This window comes from Crinia signifera, chromosome 4 (genome assembly GCF_055691185.1).
Source record: "Crinia signifera chromosome 4, ASM5569118v1, whole genome shotgun sequence".
NCBI classification, from domain to species: Eukaryota; Metazoa; Chordata; class Amphibia; order Anura; family Myobatrachidae; genus Crinia; species Crinia signifera.
In genome coordinates this window covers 201,739,796-201,756,657 of record NC_139220.1, presented here as the reverse complement: position 1 = coordinate 201,756,657, position 16,862 = coordinate 201,739,796, and the positions used below count along the sequence as shown (strand labels likewise).

The following is a 16,862-nucleotide window of genomic DNA, read 5'->3' as shown; positions in this document are numbered from 1 at the left end:
TCTGTTGTGGTTTTTGGTCTGCCAGAACTCTTCTTGTCAGAGTTTCCACCAGTTTACAAGTACCTATTGATATTTTAATAAACTGTACTCACAGACACTATGGCTTTCTTTGAAATGTCTCTAATCGTGATAAAGTAGCCTGTGTGGTACCCTGTGTTGACTAATATATATTAATATATGCTTTCATCTTTACTTGACTTTCCGGCATTTTCTGTGATTGGAAGATTTGTATTTGTTCACAGGCTGTCTATCCATGGATATACAGATGTAGGCATGCTCATCTTTGCTGTGATGCATATGCACATGCATACGCATTGTGGCATGCTGCAGTATTTACTGGGCTGCAACTAGTCACAGCCTGACGGCCACCCATATGGATGAATGGTATATGCACCGACATATCCCATGTGCGGGCACATTAGTTGAGCCATCATTTCGCAATAGGGACTGACTTTGCACTGTTCTGCTCCTGGTTAAATTACATATTTTTCAGTTCCCCATGGTCAGGATTCTAGCTGTGTGTATGTGTGTGTTTGAATTGCAAAGCTTTGTTTGGTGAAATATTATTTTATGGTAAGGTTATCAAAGGTAAATATTTAAAATAATAATCTAATCGTTGGCATTGGCAGCTTTTGTGCAATCAATATTAATATAAATTATAATTACAACATGTATAACAGAACAACCTGCATAGACTGTTGTGAAATAAAATATAATGTATGAGAAAACTGTACAGACTATTTAATTCGGCAATAATGGCATCACACTGTCAGAGGCCACTGAGTATCTATAGTCCAAGATAGAAATGGATGATTAAGCAACTTCCATCTTTAGTCACATCACATGCTTTGTGTCACACTAACAGACCTGTTAGAATGATTAAAGTGGAGGTCGTACTCATTTAATGTTCCATGTGAAAGAATTATGCTTTCAATCACAGTGTGAAGAGTGTTGCAATCCTTTTCTAAAATGCTGTAGCTGTATAAGACACTATACTTATTTTACTAGCTATACCACAGCTTGTTCTACTTCAGTACATTGTAATATTATTGTTATTATTATTATTATTATTATTATTATTATTATTATTATTATTATTATATTATATATGACATTACTAACCCATCTTAAATTAGATGAAAGTAGAACACTGTTGAAAATCTGGTGTTTCTTAAACAGTTGATGTAAAAATTATCATCAACATACATTGGACAGGATATAAGGTAAAAAATGTGACTATTACAAACATGATCTTTCAATTTGTATGTCTAATATCATCATTTTATACTTTACAACAATATTGATATTTGATATGTGAAATATAATTTAATAATCTATTTATGTATTCCTTCCCTAGTGTATATACTAAATACTATACATATCTAATTGCATCCCAATTGCAATCTGGTGGGACTGCCGACTTGTATAGTTGCCATGACGCATGCATGGAGGGGGGGGGGGGGGTTTGGGGTGGGTGGGTGGGTCACAGGATGGAGGAAGGCAGGGGCTGGCGCATGAGGATGCACAGCATTCCCTGGTTTAAACCACAAAAAAGGCTGGGTATGCCCAGGAGAATGCTGGGCGTCCCCATGCAAACACAGATGGGCAGCTGACTCCTTGGGTGGGTGGCTGAAATCACAGGATGCCAGTCACCCACCTAGATCTTGGACAGGACACCACAAGTCTAAGTCTAAGACTGACTTCAATTTGCAAGCAGGGAAAAAGTGATTCGATGGTCGGCGACCAACAAATTATTTTCCCCCGTTCGCTACCCTGCGAATGGATGTTTATGCAAAACATTCATTCACAAAGGTGCGGGAATGTGTGGACCGTGGCGGGGTGTGCGTTCCCAAGCCCGGTGGGCAGCGTTAGAAGGCTCGCTAAGCAGCAAACTTTTGCTGCTTAGCAAGCAGCAAACTTTTGCTGCTTAGAAAGCCAACCAGAATGACCCCCATACTACGGAAAGATAATTAAATAAAATGAACAGTAAGAATGTGCATTCCTTTACAGAAATATACATGTCGTCTATGTTTTGTACTGTCTTCAAATTAAAATATACATTATTCTTTGGGTAGAGATTCTATTATTATTGTCCATTCAGTTTCTATATGCTCCAGTATATGTAGCAAGGAAGAGAGGCTACTTATAAAACAACATAAGTACAGCAAGAGCTTTATACAGTAAGTACCAGCAGGGTTAAAATCACAGTTAAGTGCACATCATTATCTGAAGAAGCAAACCTGTCACCGAGATAAATGACAGGCTAAGTACTTTTCAGGCATGCTTTGGACACAAAGCACTATTAATGGGAAATTGCTGGACTCCAAGGGGTTACAAGTTCTGTATTAGTCACAGCAATTATCAATACTAATTAGTGCCTCACATTACAAAAATGCCACAAGTAAACACATTTAATTAATTCCCTGTTAGCCAGTCTGAGTACTTCCTGATCTCCAATGGATACCAGGCAGAAAATTCTGGAGAAAATAAACAACATTCTGCATTTCTACAAAGTCAAAATGAGTAAATTCTAAAAACTAAAGGGGGAGAGAGGGGGGGATGTGTTATTTACTCAGCAGAAGTTTGTTTTTCCATAATCCTAATGCAGTTTTATTAAGTGCAAAATACCAAAGCATATAATGTCCCCTTCTAATTGTTTAAGCTGGGTACACACTAAACAATTTATTGGATGATTTGTTATTTTACGATGAATTGGAAGGACAAATCGTCTACATCAAGTAATGTGTACACTACTGTATGCTCATACGCATTATTCATCGCAGCTTTTCAATGAGAATCTATAGATGTTCTTGATGATTATGTTCAAATAATCTAGTGTGTAGACCTAACACACACACACACACACACACACACTATATATATATATATATATATATATATATATAACAAGATAAACGGCGTAGACGGCACTCAAAAACGGGGATTTGTAATCCAGGTAAATAAGCTCACACCGCAACAACCTTAAGCTTGTTGCGGTGTGAGCTTATTTACCTGGATTACAAATCCCCGTTTTTGAGTGCCGTCTACGCCGTTTATCTTGTTGCATATTTGTTTGAAAGGCACCAGGGGTCATTGGCTTGAAGTTTTATGGAGTGCCGGTTATATCTCCAGTATATATATATATATCTATATATATATATATATAGATATATATATATATATATATATAGATATATATATATATATATATACTGTATTCACTCAGATGTGTCAACGTAACAGTAGCTACCTTGCATTTTAAACAGCCCTTCTATTTGTCACATGCCATGACTCAATGGCGCCAAGCATCTTTTTATGCAATGTTTTCCAATAAAATATGTCTTATTCTCTTTGCTTGAAAACACTGTAACATAGCATTTTTTATTTTGTATGTATTTGCATAATACGCATTTTTGACAATATATATATATATATGTAGGTTGGAACAGTTATTAACTGAAACAGAAACAGCTGTGTAGTAGGTTTAAAACTGGGTGAGGAACAGAAAACTCTGCTACAAAGGTGGGGGTGTGGAAGACAGTTTCATGTCACAAGTCATGCAAGACTGTGCACAGCAACAAGACACAAGGTAGTTACACTGCCTTAGCACAACTCTTCCAGAGCAAGATTTAAAAGGAGATTGAGGTTTCAAGATGTGCGGTTTAATCTGGTTTGATGAAGCACAAAGTAACGTGCCATGTTCAGTGGTCAACAAAGACATTATGTTTACTTCCCTACAAAATCGGAAGATGTCCAGCAGCAGAGAACTGTTCAGAGAATTCTGGCCAGCATTGATCTTCATGGAATAATTGTGTCCATACTGTTGACGTGCAAACAATGCCAAGCAACTATGCATGAAAACATACTAACTGGGGTGCAGAAAAATGGCAGCAAGTGTTCTGGGATGATGAGTCAAAATTTTAAATATTTGGCTGTAACAAACGGATGTTTGTGTGCTGAAGGGCTAGAGAGTGGTACAAAAATGTCAACAGTGAAACATTTTGGAGGTTCCTTGAAAGTTTGTGGCTGTATTTCAGTAAATATAGTTCGGGATTTGGTTAGGATTAATGTTGTCCACAATGCCTTACTTAATCATCATGCAATACCAACAGGAAGGCATCGGATTGGCTGCAAATTAATTCTGCAGCGGGACAATGATCCCAAACATACAGCCATCATTTAGAACTATCTTCAACATAAAGAAGAACAAGGATTCCTGGTGGTGGTATAGCCCTCACAGAGCCCTGATGTCAACATCATCGAGTCTGTTTGGGATAACATGAAGAGACAGAAGGATTTCAGCAGAAGATCCGTGGTTAGTTCTTTACACGATATTTGGAACAACCTACCTGCCAAGTTCCTTCAAAACTGAGTGCAAGTGTGCCAAGAAGAATTGATGCTGTTTTGAAGGCAAAGGGTGGCTTATACCAAATATTCACTTGATTTAGATTTATTTTCTGTTCATTCACTTTACATTTTGTTAAATGATAAAAAATAACCTAATAAGACTTCTTGCAGGAATAGTAATATAGACTAGTAAACTATACTCTTATAGCACTTTTTTACGTGTGGTAAATGACCCATTACTGGATGATACCACATGGGATCCGGCATAAGTTCTCAGACCCATTTGTTATGGGTCGAAGAACGGTTCTCATGGGTCTGCTTATAGGGGATTCTGATGGTTGTAGGAAGTGATGGTTTATATGGCTAATTGTATGGGACATGGTCGTGAGGTCGATACAATTATGGTCAACATACATTGGGTCAACCACTGAAGGTCAACATAGACAAAATGTCAACATGCCTATGGCTGACAGGGTCATAATGTCAACACATGCATTAGGTCGACATTGGGAAGGTCAACAGTCAAAAGGTTGACATAGGTTTTTAACTTTTTTTTGAGCCAACATGTGCCGACAGGCAGTATTGCATGCCCTACCATCTACTAGGGCATGGAGGAAGAATAGAATAGTGTGCCTGAAGCATGGCATAGAAACATAGAATTTGACTGCAGATCAGAACCACTTGGCCCATCTAGTCTGCCCCTTTTTTAAACATGTTACCTCAAACCATATTTGATCCTTATTTCTTTGTAATGATATCAATATGCCTATCTCAAGCATGTTGAAATTGCTCTACTGTATTTGCCTCTACCACCTATGATGGGAGGCTATTCCATTTATCCACAACCCTTTCTGTGAAGTAATTTTTCCTCAAATTTCCCCTGAATCTTCCTCCCTCTAGTTTCAGTGCATGTCCTAGTGTTCTGTTGCTCTTCTTCCTGTGAAGAAGGTTTCCCTCCTGTACCTTGTTAAAACCATACTTGCCGACTTCTCATCTCCCCTTTGCGGGAGACCAGGGAGAGGGCAGCTAATTAGGGGGCGTGGGAGCTCTCAAATGTAATTTGGATAGCTCCGCCCATGGCCCAGCCCCATTTACGGCACATAAATGAGAGAGTACCGGTGCACTATAGGAACGAAGGAACCATATTAAAGAAAAAATAGTGGGGAGCAGAGGGAGAGAAGCAGGAGGGAAGCACGAAGCAGCTAGCCGCTATCTTACCATGTCATCTGCGGCGCTGCCTTCTGCTGCTTGTGCCGCTCCCTTTGCTGCTCATGCACCTTGCTGTGCTGCCGCTGTAGCCATTGCCAACAGATCCCTGGCCAGCAGCCGTGACGTCTGCCCCGGGGCGCATGCGCAGTCACTTTTTTTTTTACTTACTGCGGCTCTTTACTCTGGTGATGCTTGTGCTCCTGCTGCCCAGCTCTGGTCCCGCTCTCACTTCTGCTGCCGATGATCCTGCTGCCGCACCTGTTCTCCTGTTGTGTCTACTGCCTATCCTACTCCTGCTCATGCAGCCGCTGCTGCTGTCGTTCCTGCTGCCGAAAGTCCACTCCCTCTTTGCGGCCAGCGCTACGCATACAGCCCTGCGGTGGCAGGCAATGAAATATCCTGACTGACGCCACGATGTCGCGCATGCAGGCCCGCCCCCTGGACTTTGGGTTTGCGCATGCGCAATTAGTTTTTATTTATATTTTTTACATAAGGGGACAGAAAAATGGGAGGAACCGAGGGGCTTGCGGGGAAGCGGGAGGATGAATGATAAACCGGGAGCATCCCGCTAAATGCAGGAGGGTAGGCAACATTGGTTAAAACCGTTGATATATTTGAAAGTGTCTATCATGTGCCCCCTTTCCCTTCTCTGCTCTAAACTATACATATTAAGATATTTGAGTTCTGGGTAAATTTTCTGATGTAGGCCATGCACCATTTTAGTTGCTCTTCTTTGCACAGTCTCTAATGTATTTATATACATGGCATATACATGGTAAGCGCAGCGAGCCATGCGAGGGGACACAGTGCACTGATATGGTTTCTGTGTTGACTGTCAACATTCGGACCTTTTGACTGTCAACCTTCCCAATGTCGACCTAATGCATGTTTTGACCCTATGACATGGTCGAGCTTAGACATGTCAACCTTTTATCTGTATTGATCCTCGGGCGTGTTGACCTCAGTGGTCAGGTCCAATGTATGTTGACCTTCATTTGGTGGACCTAATGACCCATACCCAATTATATAACCCCAGAGGAATCCATTAGTAGTGGTAAAGTTCTGCAGTTAATAGGATATCACCCTATATTGTTTTTTCTCGGAATTAAGGTAAATCAGGATTACCATTGTGTTGTTTGCACTATATCTAGTGTGTACCCAGTTTAAGATTTGATTTTGCATCCCCTACACTGTGCCTTTTGCAATGTCTGCTTTTAAATCAGATTAAACAGTTAAAAAGGCAATATAACAGCAGAAATTCTATCAGGCAGGATCGGTAACAAATAATATTGTAGACTTCAGACTTCAATTTCAGCATTTAGGCCACCAAAGTGTATGACTAGAATTTATCAAAGATACAGTACATACTGTATTTTATTTTATTATCAATAATATACACCATATAAGTTAGTGGTCTCTAGATGGTAGGCACATCTAATAAAAATAAAACAATGGACTATTTAGAAACTAACTCGGTAGCACATAAGGTAGGGTATAAAAGTGATAATGTGATGATATGAACAGGCAGCTGTGGGACTTGCACCAGTTTTAATGATGAAATAGAGCAGACCTACTTTTAGTGGGCAGGTGTGGAAATACTTAAGGGGGGGGTTCGGGACTTGTGCATTCATTATGAAATGCAGAATACTTGCAAAGTATGTGCAAATTGGCAAACAAAATTGTTTTATGTTTTCATTTGATAACAAAATAAGGTGAAAGTTGTGGGGATACATAAAAGTATGCCTGATGTTGAGGGACAAGAAAGAGCTTTTGAATACATGCACAGTACAGTAAATATATTCCAAAGGTACTGTTCATGGGATAATGGATGGTGTAAATAACTTTTCATGTTATAGGACAGAAATTGTTTTGTTTATGTGCTTTATTTAGTTTATTTAGTAAAAGTGTAGGTTAGGTTAGTAAACTTACTAAGATGCGAGTTCTGTTTCCGATGGGATCTTGTTATGGACAACCAATCAGAATCTACTTATTTATTTAGCACCTTCTACAAGATAATAAATAAAATCTGATTGGTTGACATATCATAGTAAATTTTCCCCCATGTCTCCAGAACTTGTTAGAATAAAAAAATGATACCGCATTACAGAGTACCATTGAATACCATCTTAAAAAAGCGCAGATACTGCTACTATTTTACTATGTACTGGCCTGGAGTAAGTGCACTGTTATATTTTACATATTTTGGACTTATTTAAATGCTATTTCCTTCCATTTCTGCTGGAATTTCCTGCCTTACGCTGCATAAACACATTTGGATATAGATATGCAGCCTGATCATTGAACACATATGTGAGTAGACACATTGGAAACGATTACATAAGGGCCCTATTAGTGCAGTAAGCAGAAGACAAAACACGTGCATAACACACCACTAGACTGCATTTTTATGGAAAAATTATCCAATTCTAAAGTCATTTTAACCATTTCTATAATTTTCCAGTAGATAAACAGACTCATCAATTTCATGCTAAATCAGTCCATTCATGAAGCTGTAAAAATTCTCATCTCTGACAAAAATGTTTGTTTTTACCAGTTAGGGCTTGTCTTGCTGTTTACCCATTGTCCACTACCAATAGCCAATTTAACAAGCACAGTAGCCAACTTTCAATCACTATCATCATCTCAAGATGATGATTGAAATAGTGAAATAGTAAAAAAGTCTTAAAAATCTAACCTATACAGTGTATATATATAGTTCAGAAATAATTCTGCGCAATTGCATGACGCAGAATTATTTCTGCACTATCAAAGTTTCCTGAAGGCACCCAGGGCATTAACCCATGAGAGACAAAGTGCCGATTCTACACCGCATCTATATATATATATATATATATATATATATATATATATATATATATATAGTCTATTTTTTCATGTTCAGTCCCAACCAGTTTTGTAAATGCAGAGGGTGCGCCTAATTCTGACTGCACCCAAAAAGCAGCACTCCCTGCTCCCCCATGCAAGAGATCAGCAGCAGCAACAGCCCCCCTCACCACAGCCCGACTCAGCCTTTTTTCAGTGTCTTTCCCATCTCTCTCTTTGTGAAGCTGTTTCCCTCCCTCCCCTCCCCTCTTTCTCCTCCACCTCTCTCTGACGCTGTCTCCTCCCCCTCCCTCTGACGCTGTCTACTCCCCCTCCCTCTGACGCTGTCTACTCCCCCTCCCTCTGACGCTGTCTACTCCCCCTCTCTCTGTCGCTGTCTACTCCCCCTCTCTCTGACGCTCTCTCATTCTGATGTTGACTTCCTCCATCTGTCTATCTTTATTGCTCTGTTGCCCCTTAACATCCTCTTTGTCATAAACTCCCTTACTCTCTCTCTCTCTTGATACCCTAATGCTGGCTACACACTAAAGCAATTGCTGCAGGAGAATGACATAGTGCATACACACTGACCAATATTGTTTTTAATATCGGTCAGTGATGTCACCCTCCCCCTGCTCTGTACTTGCAGCCTCTGACAATACTAGGACATTGAGATGCATGTACAGACAACAGTGAGGGTTGTTAAAGACCCGGAGGCATTGCGCATCATTAACAATATTGGCCTTACACACTGGACAATATCGGTAATGGTATCACTATTGGCCCTATTGTTACCGATAAATCACCCATTGTATACCCAGCTTAAGGGGAATTGTAGTGACAATGTGAGGGGGGACTCCTTTCAAGAGTTTGCTATGGGGTCCACAATGTTCTAGTTACACCCCTGAACCCAGCAATGCTGGGTCAACCATGTGCAGGGAAACATGGACTGGTTAGCAAAAATGGTAAATCTCTGCTTACCCCTGCCAGCTAGCATTGTACTAGCAATATTTTATTTGTTATAGGAATGAAAGGTAGGGTATATACTCAAAAGAATGATAGTTGTTTTTAAAGTTAAAATGAACACAGATGTGGATTCATGTGTAAATGAATGATATGTGTTAAGTCATTATTGGCTTCCACTCTTTTTAAGCTCTTAATGCAGACAGTACATATTGCACCTACCCAGCATCAATAGTCATTGTAATGACAGTTTATGCAGCTATGATACTATAAGTGGCCCCTTTTTAATGTGAATGTTTGGCAGTATTATAATGCCATATCGGCACAGTCCTGGAAGAAAAACTGTTTGATTACAAGTTGAAGATTTTCAACCAAACATTTAATTGTGCTGCTCACAAAGGAGAAGACAGATTTACAGTATGATGCCAATCTCATTACATCTGGAAAACGGAAAACAATTAAATTATGACATTTTTCATGCACTGTGCTTTTCACCTCTCATTTAACAAAGCCATAGATTAATGGGTCACAACATGATGCTGTAATGATGATTTAGTACCCAACATGCTCTGGGAGAGACTAGCATTGCAAACAAAACAAACAAACAAGAAAAAAAAAATCAAAATTAAAATCAAGGAGATTGACAGATTATGATTTGAAAACACCGCACAAAACATCACAATATCATAACCAAGAAAATTATTATACACAGAATTACAATATACAGAACACAGTATACATGCATGCTGAAATCAACCAGTAACAAAAAATCATTATTACTGTTTTTTGTGCAAAATTCTGAAGGCCATGACAGAATCACAGACTAAATAGAGTATGTATAATTTAATGGGTTTTTTTTTTTTCAATTTAGGTGTAAGCAGTATGTGAGTGATTAGGCCAACTTCAGTAACTGAAAAATGTCACCATTTTGGTTATTTGGTTTATGTCCACTAGAGGGCAATAAATGTTATATCAGCGATTAATAAAGTGTTTGTGATAGTAACTAGAGTGTATATTGAGTTTGAATAATGTGCTATGCAGTTAAACTAAATCTTAATGATAATTTATGACAAGGTCTGAGGGTTGGGGTTATTACTTTATGGATATAATGCCTTGTACGGCATGTCACCTGTAACATACTGTAAATAAAGAAAATTTGTATTTTTAATATATGTGCGTCTTGCGTTTCTAATAGTATCTGAACCAAGTTCCATGATTATAGTGCTGACTACCTGTATCACTAAATATTTCACCACCCTCTCACTACAAATAATTTGAATATGTAAATTATATCAATTTCATTGTTAGACACTACCTATATAATGCAACTCTGTACTTCTTTACTTTCACGGCGCCAGCATGGCGCCGCGCTACTTCCGGGTTACGCTCGCCACAAACTAAGTAAAATAAACGAAGTTAACGCCATGCCAACATGGATAGTTCATACCTCCACTATCCATGTTGGCATGGAGTTGATTTTAATTAGCGTGGCGAGCCCGAAAGGGGACTCTGACGCGCGCCGCCATGCTGGCGCCGTGAAAGTAAAGAAGTACCTGCAACTCTAGCACTTCTATTTGCCAATGGTCTCAATTTGTATTTCCTGTAATACTGTATAAAAGGTGATATACTGCCTAACAACTGTAATATTAAACTGACATGATTCCCCCTAATTAAACATGTTAAGTTACTTTCAGGTTATATTTTCTAAGCTCCGTACTGTATTTCTATTATGCCACTATTTTAGATTAGAATAGCTTTGGTAAGATGCCTTTTTTGGATCCGATATGTAATGCCGGCGGTCGGAATCCCGGCGGTCGGAATCCCGACAGCCGAAATCCCGACATGGGGGGGGATGTGGAGCACCCCCCCTTGTGGGCTCGCTGCGCTCGCCACGCAGCGGGCCCGGTGCCTCGCTACGCTCAGCACGCTATTTTATTCTCCCTCTATGGGTGTCGTGGACACCCACGGAGGGAGAAAGTTTCGGGATTTCGGCGGTCGGGATTCCAGTGTCGGGATTCCGACCGCCGGGATCCCGACCGCCGGCAAATTGACTGCATCCCGCCTTTTTTGCCATATACAGGACATGATGTACAGATTAAGAGCCTCTCATATAGCTCAAGCCGTTGCCAGATTACCTTTGCTGGCAAGAGCTCTGCTTCAGGGAGATGGGCAGGGTTAGGGGGAGGCACAGGGGGACAGCGGGGAAGCGATGGGAGGTGTCGGTGGGCTCCGAAAGAACAGGGTACACAAGCATTTCAAGCGCGCATGCCCCCTTCCATCTGATGGCGGGTCCTGGCAATTGGCGATAGAATCACCAGGACCCGACTATATGAGAGGAGCTCCATCTGTATATATTGTCCCTGCTGTACGCTATATTCATCTCAGTACATTAATATGTTGCAATAAAATATTAGATAAATATTAGTACATACAAGTGCTTGGGGTTTTATGCTTTAGGTTTCTGTAGTGCTTGCCTCTTAAATCTATTTTTGCAAGTTATTTCTCAGTTGAAGCAGTTAAAAAAAGATGTCTTCACTTAGACAGGTTAAATATCACTTTGATAAAGTGGGAACCAATTTTCTATGTAGGATTTCAAAGATATAATTGCACGACCGCAGCGGGCCAAGCTGTAATTTTAGAAGTCAGTGCTCTGTATCAAAACGAACCTTTCTTTTAATGTTTGGGATAATTGTGCAACAAACACAGGTGGTATTGTAGCAATGCGGCATTTCACTTGTACACTTTTATTTTTCCATCGCGTTTTAAATAAACACCACATTTCAAATTCCTCTAAACGTATATGCCATGCTATAGAAATAGAGAACATTTAGATAACTGACAAGGAATAAATAGAATTTGTCCTAGGGCATTATATTTTTATTTTACTTTTTCAGGCATAAAAAAAAATCACTGAACGGTTCTATTTTATGTTTTTTTTTTTTATTATTTCACTGTGATTTATACTCCTTGTTTTAGCTTTATTTTGGATATACTGTTGCTATACACTATGGCTCCTTTTTATTAGCTGAAAATTTAGAATTGCGAGATGGCATTCACATATATATGTGACAATAGTGTTAAACAGCAGCTATTTAGGCTGAAGATAAAAACACTGGGTCCAATGAAGTGAAGGCTGCATAGAATAGGTGTCACTGGTGATTTAAAATAGGAAACTCTCTTGAGAAACTGCCTGCTGGCTGTTGATTTAGGTCTGTTGAACCATGGTGACCTAAAGACTGGTAATTGCAAGGTTATTTGATAGAGAGTGGTGATATTAATCAGCCATATTGTCCTTTGAAGGCTCATTTATGAGAAATAAAAGAGCTCACCCTGCTGCTGCGGCTATGGAGATTAAAGGTAATATATAGCCAGTGATCAGTATGTCACACATTAGGTATGGACTGCAGATAATATTAAGTCAGCTGCCACACTTTTTAAATTGTGCAACTATGTGCTCCTTTCCAACATTGGCACGACTCAGGTTTTATATATATATATATATATTTCAAATTCAGTCGGCACTAATATTTGTTCCAGTTGCACCACTCAGAAGATACAGTGTACAATGTTCCAATAAGGGACAGCACTTAGAAGGCATTTATGCAAAAAACCCTGTTGTATTAAATTATCAGCTGTAAACATCAATTTTAAACGTTTTCGAGGACCCAACACTTTCATCAAGTCCATCAACATCACTTAAATACAAACATAAAAAAAACATACATCATACCTTAACCTAAACAAACATACACACCTGTGGCCATGTTGGTACGACGTGATTCCCAGCCACCAGCCTTTGACACCTGTGGTCAGGCTGCTCTACAACCATTTCATGCCTCCAGTCTTTGGAATCAGTGTAAAAAGCATGGCCACACATGTGGATGTTTGTTTGGGATAGGGTACTTAGGGGTTTGTTTTTGAATGTTTATGTTTAAGTGTTGTAGATGAAGGGGCTGGGTCCTCAAAAATATTTTACCGTTGATGTTGAACGCTGATGTTTTAATACAGCATATTTTTGCCTTCTGAATGATGGCCCTTAGAAAAAAATCTACAGTTCTTATTGTGTTAGTTAAACTAATGAGGGCAGAATCTGCACTTTGAGGATTACCATAGAAGCCTAGTCTAGAAGAAAGAGATTTACAAGGAATAACTTTCAGACTGTCACCATGCTTATTGTTCTAAATACTATTCAATAACTGCTGCTATTATTGGTGTACTAGTCTCCTAAGCCAGCCCATGGTTCATGTGCTGGAACCCTTACACCTTTAGTTGAACAACAAGCTATACCTTTTCCACTAAATGATATAATAACTGCCTTATGGAATGGTGTAAATCATGATAGAAAGCTTTTATAATTCAGTTTCATGAGACATTAGGAAGTCTTTATACTCAGCTGCTTTTTATTTGAAATGAATGTGCAAATCCTATCAGGATGCATTGTACCTGAATTAATTGACAATATGTAGTGCTGTGAGACCTGGCAGCCCTATCGCTTGCAATGGAACTAACAACAATGAGTGGTGTAATAAGTGTCAGAGAGATGTCTGGGTTCTTTGCATCTGTGATTGTCATGTTAACAGCCTGTACAGGAGAGAATTACTTTATTTTTACCCAATCATTTGCACAAAGAAAACAAAGAAAGGGCAGATGATACAGTACCTCCATGGTCTGAGACTGGTGCATGGCTTTGATTGCATTCTGTGCCATTGCCCTTGTAGAAAATGTAACAAACGCACAGCCTGTGGGGACAAGGGGACAGGGAGCAGGAAAGACAAAAAAAACAACAAGACAAAAGGGTTGGACGCTTGTTAAACCAACACAGTCTACGAGAACGGCCACAAGACGACACTGTTCTCAGTAGTACATAAAAATAACAACTCCTGGAATTTTTTAGTGGTTTGGTACTTACAGTGTTGACTTGCTAATCCGACCATAGAAGAAAGGAAAAAAAAACACAAAAAAAAACAAAATGGGGAAGTGTTCTTTTCAGCCACAGGTGGTTACATATAATTAGAGAGCGAAAGATCTACAGATATTCAGTCACAGGATTTTCACTATTTCATGACTGTTATAGGATAATATAAGACCATTTATAAAGGGACCAAGTATGACATTTGACAGTCTGGCACTACCAGCTAAATAATAGGAGAACGCGTATAGCTGGTTTTATCATTTATATCACTATGCAAACTTTTAGCTTCAAACAATACCTCAATTTTTTTAGCACAAAGCTTAAATCTGTCATTATACTACACAGATAATACATATAAATGACAGTAAAAACTGAATAAACACCAGTTTTTAGAAAGAGATCGAATGTGCAACAGGTTCTAGTTACATTGTCATTTGATTGGCACCGCATTGAGCACCATATCTAAAAGAGGAAATCCAGATAACATTAAACATTTAATGTTAAATGCAGCTTACTATGGTAATTGGATCTGTACATTTGTTTCCGATTCATTTGTGCTGCTGTTTTCCTAATAATCTCATTCTCTAACTATTACTCGTCTGATTTCATTAGGTTGTTGTTGTACCTCCCCTAGTGCATTCATTACGAATGATTGACACTCTCATGCATTGAGCTTCTGACCTCGCTGTTCTCTCTTGGTACATTCTGAAGCCCAGCACATGAGTGTCACATTGATTATATAAGCACTAGGAGGCAGGCCATCAACAATTGCTCCTGATGCAGAATTATAGTTTACTTATTAAGGAACTGATAAAAGCTAGGACTTAATGTATATCAGAAAAACATAGTCACTAAAACTAAAATCTAACAATAATAATGATCATCATCATCCACATTAGATTTAACACTATATGTTCAGTGTTTACTGGTATTCTCTTTTAGTGTAAATCAAAGAAACAAAGAACAAGCTGCTATTATATAAAGTTATGTTGGAGATCATGATTACAGTTTAAAATGCATTTATGTACTGTACATTACATATGATATTTTAAGCAGTGGTTCACCGTACTGGCCAGATAAAATATATGAAACTTGGCATGTATTCAAGGTTATATTTTATAAAGCATTATGATATGGTACAACCTGATAAAAAAAATAAGTTTTTAATTAAGCACGGTCCCAAAAGATGTAAACAAGCTTACTTTTTAACTATGTAGTTGGTTCCCTTCATATATGACCTCTTAGATATTTTAGGCATAGCATATTGTAAAACATTACTACTTATTAGAGTAATAAACCATTTACATAATATTTTCATAGACAGCTCACTTTAAAGGACACCAACAATTAATAAAATATATACTCAATAAAAAGTATTTATCATTATTTCTCTATGTCACAGATACATCAGCCTCTATGGTTAACCCTTTGAGTACCAACATCTCTGTGAGAGATATGCAAAATATCGGCTAAACATGCCAGTGTATAAAAGATTATATTTCCTATATAAGGTAAACATTACAGGTCATTATGATGAATGAAAATGTTTGCGTGGCAATTTTCACACCAATTTTGACAAATTTACTTGGCACTCAAAGGGTTAATAAATGCTTTATTCATACTGCTGATCTTTGCTTACTTAAAATACATTTTATTTTTGTGTTTTTTTTTAAACAATGACATAACTGCAGGTATAGTAGATATAGTATATAATGTGTTGGTGTCCTTTAAAGACAATGTTATATCTACAAAATAACGAATTATTATTTTTAGATTTTTATTTAATTTCAAGTTAACAATTGTAGTTGAATTTCTGTACATATTATTTCATTATCTAAACAAGACACATATTAGAGAAGCTTGCAAACAATTTTAAGTTAGTAAACACTATTATAGACAACCTTTAGAACTCTGGCAAATGGCTGTGCTTCATGAAAGCTAGAAAACTCAGCAACATTTGGAGTATCAGAGGTTGCCCATCTCTAACAGACATTTATATTATTAGCTTTGTAGAAACATAGCAGTATACAGTATAATATTAGTGCTCAGACATAGCAATATAGACTCTTGTTAGTATATAAAAAGAGAAAATCATTCAGCTGCTGGAATTTGTAATATATAGTCTGTTATTATTGTGGAGTGTACCCCTTTAATAATGCAATATGGATATGGTATCCTCCTTACAAATCAGATTGAAAAAATATTTATAATATGGTTTATTCAAATTGTGAAGGAAAGACACGCCCTCAACATCACTGCTTTATGTTATGAAACAATTGGTTGGCTATATAACTAAAATATTTTGTGCTGTCCAGCAACCTTAAAGCCGTGTACACACGGCAGCGATATGGGCTAAATCGCTGGAAATATGGTAGTTGACGACCATATTGCCAGTGATGGGAGTGTGCTAAATTGCCGGGTGCGCGCTCCCGTTTTCAGCCCCGTTCCAATCGCTGGTCGCAGGAGCTTGTACGGGGATTTACATGTGCATTTAGTTTTGCAGATAACAAAAGGTGAAAAACAAGTAATACAGTTAACGTATGCACTTGCCTAAATATTGGATTCTACAATATAAATGATCCTTTACTGACTTCAGCTCTTATATGTA

At 38.3% G+C, this 16,862-nt stretch overlaps 1 protein-coding gene across 41 annotated transcripts in view; it reads right to left on the bottom strand.

Annotated features, from left to right (window-relative positions):
* CELF2 (CUGBP Elav-like family member 2) overlaps positions 1 to 16,862 on the bottom strand; it is a 448,556-nt gene that overhangs the window by 70,876 nt on the left and 360,818 nt on the right. For 25 of the 41 annotated variants that reach the window (XM_083183415.1, XM_083183416.1, XM_083183444.1 and 22 more), the window contains 2 exons: positions 14,252 to 14,263; positions 14,002 to 14,081 (listed from right to left, as the gene is read on the bottom strand). In XM_083183415.1, coding sequence (XP_083039541.1) covers positions 14,002 to 14,081; positions 14,252 to 14,263 — 92 coding nt within the window. The remainder of the gene's footprint in view (positions 1 to 14,001; positions 14,082 to 14,251; positions 14,264 to 16,862) is intronic. The other 16 variants (XM_083183418.1, XM_083183425.1, XM_083183433.1 and 13 more) reach the window with 1 other exon arrangement.